Source organism: Bremia lactucae, linkage group LG9 (genome assembly GCF_004359215.1).
Source record: "Bremia lactucae strain SF5 linkage group LG9, whole genome shotgun sequence".
NCBI lineage: Eukaryota > Oomycota > Peronosporomycetes > Peronosporales > Peronosporaceae > Bremia > Bremia lactucae.
Window position 1 is genome coordinate 1,538,851 of NC_090618.1, and position 13,303 is coordinate 1,552,153.

A 13,303-nucleotide genomic window follows, 5' to 3' on the forward strand; every position below is an offset into this window, starting at 1 on the left:
CTATTCTCATGAATCGATACACCAGTTACAAATATGGTAATGCTCGAATGAATACTCTAACGGCTTGAATAGCACAATGCCATTCTTCGCGTCGTTAATAATCCTTAACTTCAGCAACGCATTCGCTACATGTTGGCTACTGCGCCGAAACAAATGTGACGCAATAACGAGAGACTTTGAAAACGCAACGGCGAGAAGCTTTACATCGAATCCAGGTCCTATTCCGCTGATAGCATCTATAACACCTGCACAGGTTGTGCTTGAAGAATTGATTCCTAGTAGTCTTCGTCGCTGGAGCCAGGATATATATTTGCGCAATATTCCATTAATGCTTTATTCAATTTGACGTTTTCTGGATCCGGAACGACGACCAGCACATGGATTTGGCGAGCTGAGGGACGTTCCATTCCAATCAGCACGTCCTCTAGCAGATCTTCTTCCTGTAGCTTTTTGTCTTGACTCGTAAGCGCTTCGACAAGAGCAGTCTTCTCGCCCTCCATCAGCTTCTCCATGTCTTCTGAGCGAGAAGAAAACCATTTGTCGTCCGCTGTCTTCGCCAGGAAAAGCTGCAGTTCCTTGGCGTCAACCTCATCGAGCACTAGCTCGTTCTTCTCCTTAATTTTAACCTTCAATTGGTCCACCAGCATGTTGGTATCGATGTCTACGGAGAACGCGTCTCCAGCAACGCCAACGATGACACACAGAAGAGTTACCATCTCTCTTGTTCGCGGTAAATTTTGGAATGAGGGATAACGGGAAGAGCTGAAGTGATACAGATAGATTATGACCAAGGGTATGATGGCTAGTAATCTACAAAATAATTGGCTAAATTCCTGCAAGGTATAGCCAACAATTTTTACAGATTACCAAAATCTTATATTGATCCTGATCATAGTCCGATCATAACGAAGTTAACGCCAACAACATACTGGTCAAGACAGCCCAATCCACCAAGTTGCCATTGGCGTTATTCAACACATATTTGGGTGATAGACACACAAATCCTGGGCCAAATACAGCAAGTTTCTTACTGGTTCAGCACCTTCTGTGGTCAAGCCATTCACCTGATTTCCAGCCAGCAAATTCAGCGCATGAATCACAAAAGGAAGCATTCCATTGTCTTTGCTGTAAAATTGACCCGCTTCTAGAGCAAGCTCGCAAACTTTGTTCGCTAACGAAAAGAGCTCGGTCAATAGCGGATGTAAAGAAGACGTCAGACTCGCGACAGCGGCGGCAAGAAGTCCAAACAGAGGAGCAAACACATCCGGAAAGTACAGTATCCCTCCTAACCACTGATTCTTCTTGTCAAGACACGCTTGCGCGTCGTGAATCAACGTTGACAGTTAAAATTTACGGCAACCGGTAGAATTGCTGCATCCGATTTGGACGAATCAACGTGAAATGCTGACTTCTCTGTGACTAATAAAAGCGCATAGAGCACAGCATAACGTGCCTTTGCTCTCACACGCTTGTCATTGTCTTAAAGCAGTTGCAAAGCGCTCATCCAGCCGTTTAATGCGACCTCCGCACTATCCTCCTGAGCTTTATGCATTACTGGAGTCCCTGCGATCAAGTGCCGAGGCAGCAGCTTCACGAAGAAGCAGTGGCTGAGATTTGTGTGAACGCAGCTCAATTTCTTGGCATAAAGTCGGACACAACGCTGCATTGTCGGTAAAAGATAATTTTCTAGTCGAATTGACAACCACGAGGGCCAGTACTTTTAACACTGGTGCGACGCTCCAAAAATCTGCTGAGATATTTAAGTACGTACGAGTTCCGTCTGTAATTTCGTCTGAGTTTTGAGACCTGCTTGGTCTATTGGACACTGTTCCAGTAGCTGTAGCTGTCGAGCTCGAATCAATGTGTTTCAGCCTGAATGCGATATATAAAAATAGTCTGCACCTCGACATTTCGTTTTAGCGTCAAGTCGGCTATGATCAGCTTGTGAACAAACTGCTTAATAGCCTTCTTCCGAATTTGAACCATGTTGAATACGAGGAATTCCTTTCCGACAGCATCGAACAAGTGATGCTAGTAAATGCTGTTAACAAACAAAACCAAGTCGACACTAGGAATCGATCCAATGTTTATATCCCTGGACGTGCTGACAGTACCAACGCAGAGTCTCGATACGATCGTTGTAGCAACTGCCGCTCAGGTTCTGCTTGAATGTCTTAAGTTGTCCGAACAAATGCGTTCCTAGTTGCATCCGTTGCGAACACGTAACGTACGCTGGAAACGTCGTAGGCTTAAAAGTGTAATGGGGCACATCGGTTGGTGAACCGTTGTTGTGGTATATTTACTTTATGGGTAAAATACCCTATCTATCTTTAAAATACATAGTTACTTTAATCCCATTTATTAGAGGTAACAAAGGTGGTCGCCGCCAGATATAAATCAGGCGGCCAAAATCTATTTTTTTATTAGCTAGGGTAAGGTTTTAAAATTTAAATAATTAATTAAAGTTCAGTTCCCTTTTGATCTTAAAGCGTTAAGTACCTTCCTAAGGCTTAGGTATTGATCTGTAAGATAGAAGCCATTCTAAGGTATATCCTCTTGGGCACTAGTTGCCACTTGGTTCTACGAACCCCTAAATTCCTTGAACTAGGATTCTTTAAGCTTCGATAGCTTGTACGACTTCCTTTTAAACCCATTCGTTCAATAGAACAAAGTGACTCTCTGAGTCTGAAAGTCTTCCTCTGACTTTGGGAGCGAGGTAGCTCCGCTACACCTGGTAACACTAGTGGTCAATCGACGCCTGAGATTTTTACAAGACTTATTTCTCACGTAAATGGAAGAGGTTCCAGAATTGTCAGAAGCGCAACGCGCCGCTTATGACAAGCTTAAAACCTTATTCGGGCTTGAGCACGTGGAATTTATTATTTCCCAAGGACCAGAGGTCCTGCATGCAAGGCTTGAAGCCTTCATGCGGTACGAAGCCTCCCTGATCGGTCAGGTACAGGACCGTTTAGCGGCATCTATGCCAACCCAGTACATCTCTGTACCTGACTCAGAGGCGAGGGCTCACCATCTAACCGTAAATGTGTAAACATTTGAGGGAATAGAGGAAGAAAATCTTCCTTTTTGGATTAAGCAGATGAAAATGTCCATAGGTTTCTCTTTGTTCTTAACAGAATGGTAAAAGGTGGCTATGGCCATTTCCAAACTTGGAGGTAGAGTCATGGAATGGGCACTATTGTACAGCACGTCCATAAACGACGCTTTTACCTCATGGGATTCGCTGAAACTGCAAATGACGAGCATGTTTGCACCGCCTGATCAGGCTTTTCGCATGCGAGCACGGCTCCTAGCGACTCGACAGGGCAAAAGAACCCTAGGAGACTTTGTCTAGAAGTTGAGAAATCTGATTGCATCTATGCATCAAGACCCGGTGCAAGAAGCATTTGTAGTGACCATCTTTATGGGAGGTCTCAATGAGGGCGTTGCCCGGACGGAATTGTTCCGATCTCATCCGGCTACGTTCGAAGAGGCAGTTTCTATAGCGCTACGCGCCGGGCTTGACTTTGAATCTGCTCGCGTTAGCACGCCTGTTTACCGAACAAGGTATTCGAGCACATGGGTTCCGTCTAATAGAGCGGGACCTAAAGATTTAAGCCTCGTCGAGGAAGGAGAAGAGGGTCTTCAATCCGTGGAGCAGCATAACCATCAGTAGATGTTATATCTGCGGAAGCACGAAACATTTACACCCTGCCTGCCCTCTTCGAAATTCGCGTAAAGCTCGAAAGAGATCCAACTCCGACCTATACCAGAGTTCTGGTACGGTGCGGGAAAACGTCGATACCCAGTAGGTGCGGGGCGCCCTACTGGGGAAGACCTAGGCTCTGATGAACCTTAAGGAGGTGAGAATGAACAGAACCTAGCCTCAATTAGCTCGGTGCTGAATGGCACGGGGCGAAAGTACAGTCTGGCTTGCTAGTCGCTCAAGCGACTGAAATTTTTGATAAGCCGTGCTCGATTTAAATTGACTCAGGAGCGTCTTGCAATTATGCTCGACGCCTTTCCCTTGAAGGAAGTCAACAATACGTTGAGGCGCTTAGAGCGCATGAAGGTGGCACTCGTGTCACTGTTCCTAAAGTTCCATTGAACTTATATATAAAGTTTCTAGACTTTGACTGTATGGAACGCTGTCTCGTCCTTAATTTGGATTCGAGATATGATCTCATCCTTAGTATGGCCTGGCAAGAACACCATGAGCCATGGATCAATTGGAGGTCTAAGACCTTAGGCACCACGCGCAATGTTTCTAGCAAAGTTTTGAAGAGTCATGAACCCACCTTTGCTAGGCAACAAAAGCGCTTTTGGCGAGGATCATTGAATGAGTGTGTCAGTGTTTTAGACGTTGCCATATCTGAGTTTATAGACTCTAATGTTAAAAACATTAATTCTGAGCCCGACTCAGCAGAAATAAGTGGAGCGGCACGTGCTCTGTCGAGTGATCACTCGTGATAATAAAAATTCATTAAATGCTGAAAGCATTGTTGGCCTAAGGTCGAATCATCAAGGGTGCAATATCCCTGAGATACGTGGAGTGGCACGTCTAAGTCCACCGAGTATGATCGGCCGAGGTGGCATCATACTGAGTGTCAGTAGTGACACTGTTGGCGGTTCGTGAGGACCTCAAGGGTGCAATATCACTGAGATACGTGGAGTGGCACGTCTAAGTCCACCGAGTGTGGTCGGCCGAGGTGGCACCATACTGAGTGTCAATAGTGACACTATTGGCGGTTCGTCGGGGCATAACCCTCCTAATGCACGTGAAGCGACACGTAAACGTTCGCTGAATAAGGAAGTTAAGTTACCTAACTCCTTGTCGGATGACAGATTAGACACCATGTCTTATATAGAACCAATACAGGCTGGAAAACCCGCGGACGTGAATGCCCCGGCCTCTAAGACGCGTATTGTCTCCCCTCCAAGACAGGATGGACACGAAGCGTGTATACCCTCACAAAGTGATACGAGTGAGCAAGTATATACGCTTGTAAATGGCGTACCCGGTAACATTGAGGAGGAAGTTAGCCTTGCTGCAATCCCCTCGTTACATGCTCTTTTAGAGCTAGACGAAATGTCTATTAATGAGTGCGGTCGAGCCTTAAAGGCTGGTGACTTATCTGAAATGGTGGTCATTCGACCTATGGTTGAGTTAAACTCATCGTCACTTCTCGACGAAGCTGTCCTGGATGACACAAATCAGCGCTTAGTGCGCGAAGTGGGTCATCGATCCTTAAAGATCCTAGGGATATCTTTTATTCCTTAATTAAGGAATTTCAAGATGTGGTATGTAATAACCCACCATCTAGTTTACCTCCGGATAGAGGTGTTCGTCATGAAATTGACTTAGTTCCGGGAACCAAATATTGTGTCACAAGACAAGCCTTTACCAAGGGAGCAGTGTGACAACATTGACGATTTCTTCCGTGCTAAGCACGAGGATGAATTGGTACGAGAGAGCAAATCTCCTCATTCGACACCGACATCTTGTGTCAGAAAGCTAAATGGTAAATGGCGCATTGTACATGCTTATACTAAGCTTGATGCTGCCACTATACCAGCACAAACCCCCATTCCTAGAAAGGATGTTCTTCAGAATAACATGGAGGGATGTACAATGTACAGTGCATTGGGCTTAGTCGATGATTATTACCAATTGCTCATTCGAGCTAGTGATATCCCGCTTATAGCGGTTAGCACCCCAAGCGGATGTTATGGGAGTGGCTGGTTATGCCACAAGGGCGTTCGAACGCCCCGGCAACATTTAATCGTCTAGTGACACAACTGTTTCGCCCTCATCGGGGTTATGCATAGACTTATTTTGATGACATTTTTGTCCATAGTCGTGCGAAGCAGAGTCGGTCGGATATGGAAAACCATTTAGACCATTTGCGAGCAGTGCTCGAGTGCATGCGCAACAAATTGTATGTCAATGCATCTAAATGCATTTTTGGCGCAGACGAATTTTTTTCTTAGGATGCTTCATTGGAGAGCGGACCCCGCTAAGATTAAAACCATAGTAGATTGGCCGGTTTCTAAAAACCAAAAGGATTTGCGTAAGTGGTTGGGTCTCGCCAATTATTTACACAAACAAAGCGATAAATACGCTGATATGGCTAGGCGGTTATCGAATCTTCTTAAAAAGGATACAGAATGGTGCTGGACTAGCCCTGAAAATAATGCTTTTCGAGCAGTTAAGGATAGTCTTATCCATGCCCCGATTCTGGCACTGCCAAACCCAAATTGGCCTTTTAGTGTCGTCTGTGTCGCACCAGATTATGCCATTGGCAGTGCTCTGTTATCAACAGATGTTGATGGGCACGAACGTGTTATTGCGTTCGAGTCTTGACAGCTGAAAGCTGCGGTAAAGAATACTTAGTTCAAGACAAAGAGTAACTTGCTATGAAGTATGCTCTCATCAAATTCAGAGTTCATCTGCTCGGCTCTAAGCCGTTTGTTATTTTATACAGATCACGCGTCACTTTGCACGGCGACTAAGTCGCCCCATCTCTCACGGAGAATGGCCCGATGGCTATCCTTTTTTGCGGAATTTAACTTCGAGGTGAAGTATAAACCCGGCAAGCAAAATGCTTTGGTCGATGCGTTATCATGCAGGCCGGATTATGAGCTTTCTCATTTAATGACTATCTCGTTTCCTATTCCTAAATTAATCCGTTCGGCTTACGCCAAGGATGAACAGTGTGTACCTCTGCTACGAGCTTTAATGAACTCGGATCAGGCATTAAATTACCGGCACGTTTGCGTGCAAGGTTACATCGATTTTCTATCGACAACAACCTGTTGCTTTATTGCACAGACATCGCGGACCCTCCACGTGTCGTTGTTCCTCCTGATGAGGATTTGAAGTACCGAATCCTCTATGAGGCACACGATACTATCCTTGAAGGTCATCTCGGTAGAGAAAAGACCTACGGCGCTATAAGCCAGAGTTATTGGTGGCCCAAACTTTATAAATGGGTCAGCACATCTGTTCGCAAATGCGAAACGTGCCAACGGATTAAACCCTTGGCACATGCTGCTGCGCAACTGGTGATTCTTCCCGGCCCTATAGGATGCTAGGAGTCCATTAGTATGGATTTTGTTTTTGGGCTACCAAAAGATTCAGCCGGTAACTCCGGTATAGTGGTCTTTGTTGACCGTTTGAGCAAAATGGCTCACTTAGCGGGCGTGCCGGATTCCATTGATGGAGAGGGTACAGCTAAGCTGTTTATCGATCGCGTGTTTCGACAACATGGTTTGCCAGTGGCAATTGTCTCTGATCGGGATCCCCGTTTCACGGGTAAATTCTGGAAATCAATTTTCCGAGTGTTTGGCACCAGATTGGATATGTCCACTGCGGACCATCCGCAGACCGATGGTTAAACTGAACGTGTTAATCGCAACATCATAGACGATTTACGCAGCGCGTGTGCTCAGACACCAAAGCGCTGGAGCTCAATGCCCCCGGTAGTGGAGTTTGCGTTAAATAACGCTGTTCATGCCTCTACAGGCTATACTCCGTTCTATGTAAACGGCCTTATTCACCCGCTCGTTCCATTAACGATACCACTGCGTGGTTCAGGGCTTGGTGGGGGAGAATTGGCCGATAGGCTTGCTGATATCAGCCCTGTAACCGTTCGGTAACAAGTAAGCGAGCTTCTCGCGACGCGATTTAGTGTCTCTTAAGACATGTAAGGGATACGATAGCTGATTGCCAAGTTAAACAAAAAGAACAAGCAGATGCCAAAGGCAGAAGCTGTATTAATTTTTATATGGTCGGAGATCGAGTTTTACTAAACGCTAAAAACCTACCTACCAACTTGGTTTCCGCGGTCTTCAAGACCAAATTGCGCCCGCGCTTTATTAGACTATTTACGTTCGTGGCCAAGAAGGGCCTAGCTTATACGCTAAACCTTCCCAGCAAGCTGCGTACACACCCAGTGTTTTACGTTGGCTTACTTATGTCATATCGGAACCCTTCCCACGTGGACTTGAAGGCGCTTGCGCTGAGACAGGCGGTCGTGCCGCAGATGGCTGCTTCCTCACCAGGATTTCCAAGTGGCCCTCTAAACGAGGCTGCTGACGCTCCAGCGTCGAAAGACGGTCCCGAACCGCCTCAAAAGAGCTTTCAGCCCGAGCAAGGACCTCACGAAGAAGTTTCACCTCGTGCCGTAGAGCATCAAATGCTTCCGCCGAAATTTTGGCCTCCTCCCGTGCTGCTTGATGCGCGGGGGAGCCTTCAGTTTCATGTGGAGAAACTTTTAAAGCGACGTCGTCGTGAGAATTAATACCAGTATCTGGTGAAGTGGCTAGGGTACCCCTCTTCGAAAACTCTTGGGAGTTCGAGTTACCTCTTCGGCAAATATTGCCCGGACGCCGTTGACGTTTTTGAGCGCCAAGCTCAGGATCAACTCGCGTCAAACAACGCTTCCCACCACTGAACATGAGATTATGTGGATCGAAAGCCTCAGAGCGGCTTCGATCTGTGGTTCTACGGTCAACCGAAGCACTGAAATATCGGCTAAGCCGTTCTTCGTTTTGTGGCATAAATGCCGAACGTAACTGGCCTTTCGCCTTGAGCTAAGCAAAGTAGAAGCGAAGCTTCCGTTCCAAACGAACATCACCTCTATCCGCAGACTCTCTGATATTCCAGATATTACGGAGTTTGCGGGCCCGGTGAACACAGTTCTCAAATGAGACTGCGTTTTCACTCCTTGTTTCGTTTGGAAACAATCGGAATTTCCGTCATGGAGGTCACCGAAGCCCCACGGGTTTGATCACGTAAACGCGTCAGATACAGGCTTCGCGGCATTACCTTTGGCGTAAGGTATTGCCCATGCAGAGCGAAGAGCGTCGCGGGCAGCGATCTCCTCCGGCGTCCTCGCCGGATCACCAGAGATCCAGATGGCCAAGCTATGACCCGCTATCTCTTTGAGACGCTCCTTCGCACTAAGCGGAGTGAATCTATATTCACTATGAGCTTTAGCTATCTCGGCAGCTCGACGACGAGCTCTTTTCCCTATGAGGATTATCTGCTCTTACTCTTCATCGAGCAGATTCGTAATGAAGTTGGACTCAGGGTCCCATGTCCTGCTCAATGCAGTTAAGGCATCAGCGGCACCACGTTCCGGGAGCGGATTCAGGCTCGCCGACGCTCATCCGGAGGAGAAGGCGTGAGCGAACGCCGCTCTTTTCCCTCCTCCTCTGATTGAGAGTGACTTATAAAGTCCACCATTCCCTCATCGTCGAGGAAGGTGCTCAGAGGCTGTGACCCACGCTTGATTGTCATTAGACAAAGGAATGAAAAACACAACCAAACGGTTAGCTGTTTAGGTTCCAACCTCAAAGAGGTAATGAAGAGAATGTTGTCACTCGGTCTCAACAGTCTGGGGGTGTAATGGGGCACACGTCGGTTAGTGAACCGTTGTTGTGGTACATTTACTTAATGAGTAAAATATCCTTCTATCTAATTTTAAATACTTAATTACATAAATCTTATTTAGTATGGGTAACAAAGGTGGTCGCCGCCAGATATAAATCTGGCGGTCAAAATCTATTTTTTAATTAGCTAGAGTAAGGTTTTTAGATTTAAATAATTAAGTAAAGTGCAGTTACCTTTTAGTTTAAAAGCGCTAAATGCCTCTCTAAGGCTTGCGCATTGATCTGTAAGAGATTGAAGCCTTTTTAAGGTAGCACTTCGAAATCAGTTCAACAACCTACACACGTTCCATCCATTATGGACATGTTTGATTAAGAAGGAAGGAGATTTCCAGCCCCTCAAGAAGGTTATCACGCAACGCGTGAAAGGTTTATTCATCGTAGTGACCTTGAATGTACCTTGGGCACTAGTTGCCACTTGGTTCTACGAACCCCTAAATCCCTTGAACTGGGATTTCTTAAGCTTTGATAGCTTGTACGACTCCTTTTTAAACCCATTCGTTCAATAGAACAAAGTGACTCTCTGAGTCTGAAAGTCTTCCTCTGACTTTAGGAGCGAGGTAGCTCCGCTACAAAAAGTGCATGGCCACGTCAATAATAGCGACAGCATTGGATCGAATTAAGACGTTAAGTCATGGAGCGTCTGGTTCTGCCCATAGCAACATGATTGATGAAAGCACTTGAGATGCTTCCACTTGAACTGCGTACAATAGACCGTCATTGGACTTCTTCTAGCCAAGTGCTTTGTTGCGAGATAACGAACTTGAGTGAGAATACCGTGGACAGTGGTGTGGGATATCGCGGCGAAGTCTTAAGCACGACGGATACCGCGAGGAAACTTGGCACACAGCAGTAGTAGCACGGACGCAGCGTCCGTGTCTCCTACAATTGACGCCAAGGCTTTGGAAGCCATTAATTGTATAGCCGTTGCTGGCTGCGACGCGCGTTGTAGCCCAAGTGGAAGCAAAGAGCACCATCGGCGAGTTTAAACATGGCGACAACATACTGCGCCACGCCGCAGCCAAAACTCCATCTTGACAAATCAGCTTGAGAATGTTTTAAGCGTGCACTCGAGCACGCCGCAAGGAATGGTGATCGTGCAAAAAGTCCTCCTCTGTAGCGTCCGTGTCGTCACTCGCAAGCCGCAGCAAAAAAAGGCGCTATGACTTTTGGGGGATTCACGGCAGCATCATTTGCGTACTTCTGCTCGAAGATTTGATACAAAGCTGGACGCAAAGCCAGAGCTTCGAGGAAAGCAGCAAAAGGAGCAAACCCTCTCGAATGCGTGATACGCCATGGCCACAGATCCCCTTGTGCTCTTATTCAAATAACGTGTTTAGCAAAGTCTCGCCACCACGTTAAGCCATCTCGACGGTAATGTACGAGACATGGTCTGAAAGTGACTCAGATGTCGGCAGTTATACGCGGTTCATTAGCAGCTTGAGAATCGTTCCTTCTTGACGAGCGGTAAGCCAACGGCCAACGACAGCATATTATCGTCTTGCTCGCACCATGTTGGCGGGCACGTCGTAATGCGGTCATGCTCTACTCAGACCCTAGCACAGCGAGAAAGCGCTTTAACCAGCTTCTCTTGCGGGCAGTGAGGAAGTTGTGATGGGCGCGTTAGCGACCTCACTCAACGCATTAAGTACTCTGGTCAAGTGTCGTCACGGGAGCGGTAATTTGGCTGCTCGGGTGCACTTACCAAGTAGGAAGTAGTTTTCAGATTGATTTATATTTAATAGAATTAAATACAAATACCTAATTTTACCAATCAAAATGTCATCTCTATAGATAACACTTGATATGAATTGCGAGCATATCTTTCTTCGAGAGTTCAATAAAAAAACACGGGCACCTAGCGCTTGTAAATCGATTGCAAAACGTCAACCGCATCTCGTTAGAGTTGCGAGCTCTTCTCCAGGGCAAAGGAAGGAAAAAGAGATTCCCTTTTACTCGTCTCGTGTTGTCAACACAACACGGACAGGGATCACTACATGTGAGGCATGGAAAACCTGGTTCACCAGACAACCGATGTAACTTGAACCTTGGACCGGTTACAAATCGTTTCAAAGACTTAACACAATCGCGTTAAGTCTTTGAATCCAGGCTTCGCACCCAATATCGACATTGCGAATAAAAGCGCTCAAGGCTTGCATCAGCAAGATTTTATCTCACTTGTTGTTTGCTACTATATCATCGATGTTTAAGTCAAGCCGAGATAAAAATCTTCCTCAGCGCGAAAGTTCTTCGCGCTGGGATCAAAGCCATGTAGCTTTGTCGCAATAAATAAGGGATATTTATTGTGAGGAGTAGTCTCTCCAGACAAGCTATTGACTAGCCGTTCGGGCAAAAGTCACGGCTTCTCCTCAGGGGAATTCGAGACATTTTAGTGTCGACGCTCCCCTGATTGGTTTAATAAAACCACTTTTGGCGATAGATCTTGCTTAATGGCAGCAATAAGAGCTCTCAACTCCTCTACATAGCCCGCTAGGGTACGTTTACCCTGACGAGACGCTTAAATCGCAATAGTACGCGAAAAGCCTGATAAGGCGGCAGAAACATGCGAGTTTCCTTCCGTTTTTGCGATTCCCATGTGAGAAACGCAGCATCTCTGGAAGTACCACATGTGTAGGCCCACTATCTGTCTCTACCACCGAGCTTGGAGATGGCTAGGGCCAGCTTTTGCTCTCGGTTTGGCCCATGGCCGAATTTATGCCATGACTATAAGAGAGCGATACTTGGGCTTATAGTCAGGTACAGGGTGTACCTAGCTGACATAGATGCCGCTAAGTGGTTTGGGGCCTACCCTGTGATAAAATTCTCTTGTTGTACAAAGGCTTCCAGCCTGGCTAACAGGAATTTTGGGCCCTGGGATATAATGTGTTCGATGTGATCCGGCCCAAACCAGGTTTTAAACTTGTCAAAAGCAAGATTTCGCGCCCAAAAAAGTTCAGGGATGTACTCCATCCTCGAAGAGGATAAGTCTGAAGTATTCAGGTGTAGATTGACAGCGAGTTCTACCAGGCGAAGCGGAGCAACCTCGCTACTTAAGTCAGAGGAAGACTTATAGACTCGGGAAGTCACTTAGTTTATCAAACTAATAAGTGCAACTATCTACTCTATATAGGATGGGTAGCATATGTGGCAGCCACCTACTCAAACCTGGTGGGCAAAAACTAATATAATCAGCTAGGGATGGTTTTAAATTTGAATAGTTAAATATAGTTTAGTTCATTTTTGATCTTAAAGCGTTTTGTTCCTTCCTAATGCTTCTGCATTGATCTGCGAGAGTAAAAAAACCTTTTTAAGGAATATACTCTCGGGCACCAGTTGCCACTTGATTCTATGAATCCTTTAATCTCTCAAACTAGGATTGATTAGGCTCTACGAGCTTGTACAGCTCACTGACTAATTTAAAATGAGCAAAAGCGAACTTTGCCCATATAGTAAATGTACTTTAACAACAGTTCACCAACCGAAGTGTGCTTCATTGCACAACGTCCCTCCGATTTCCTAACGGACATGACGTATAGAAAAAGATTCTAAAATTGAAAAGTGATCGCTTAGCAGAAGTCAAAATTAAGATATGCTAGTGTAGAGCATAGGAGAAACTGTACTAATATATTTAATTGCTTACGTACTGGCATTTTTTAAAGTCCTGACTTTAATTAATTTATATAAGACTATGCAAAATAATTCAATGCACAAACCCAATTGCGCGTATCGCAGCGATTCGTGGTGATTTTAAAATGACATACATCAACCAATGTTCAGAAATGTCACATCACTGCAACAAAATAGCAGTGATATGCAAACAATTTTTTTCTTTTTCTTTTTTATTTTGCCTATC

At 45.7% G+C, this 13,303-nt stretch overlaps 1 protein-coding gene across 1 annotated transcript; it reads right to left on the reverse strand.

Annotated features, from left to right (window-relative positions):
- Positions 1–275: 275 nt before the first annotated feature.
- On the reverse strand, positions 276–716 carry CCR75_000818 (uncharacterized protein; the record flags this gene model as incomplete). Its single annotated transcript, XM_067958924.1, has 1 exon — positions 276–716. The coding sequence occupies one exon, from the start codon at positions 714–716 to the stop codon at positions 276–278; it is 441 nt and encodes a 146-aa protein (XP_067819547.1).
- Positions 717–13,303: the final 12,587 nt, after the last annotated feature.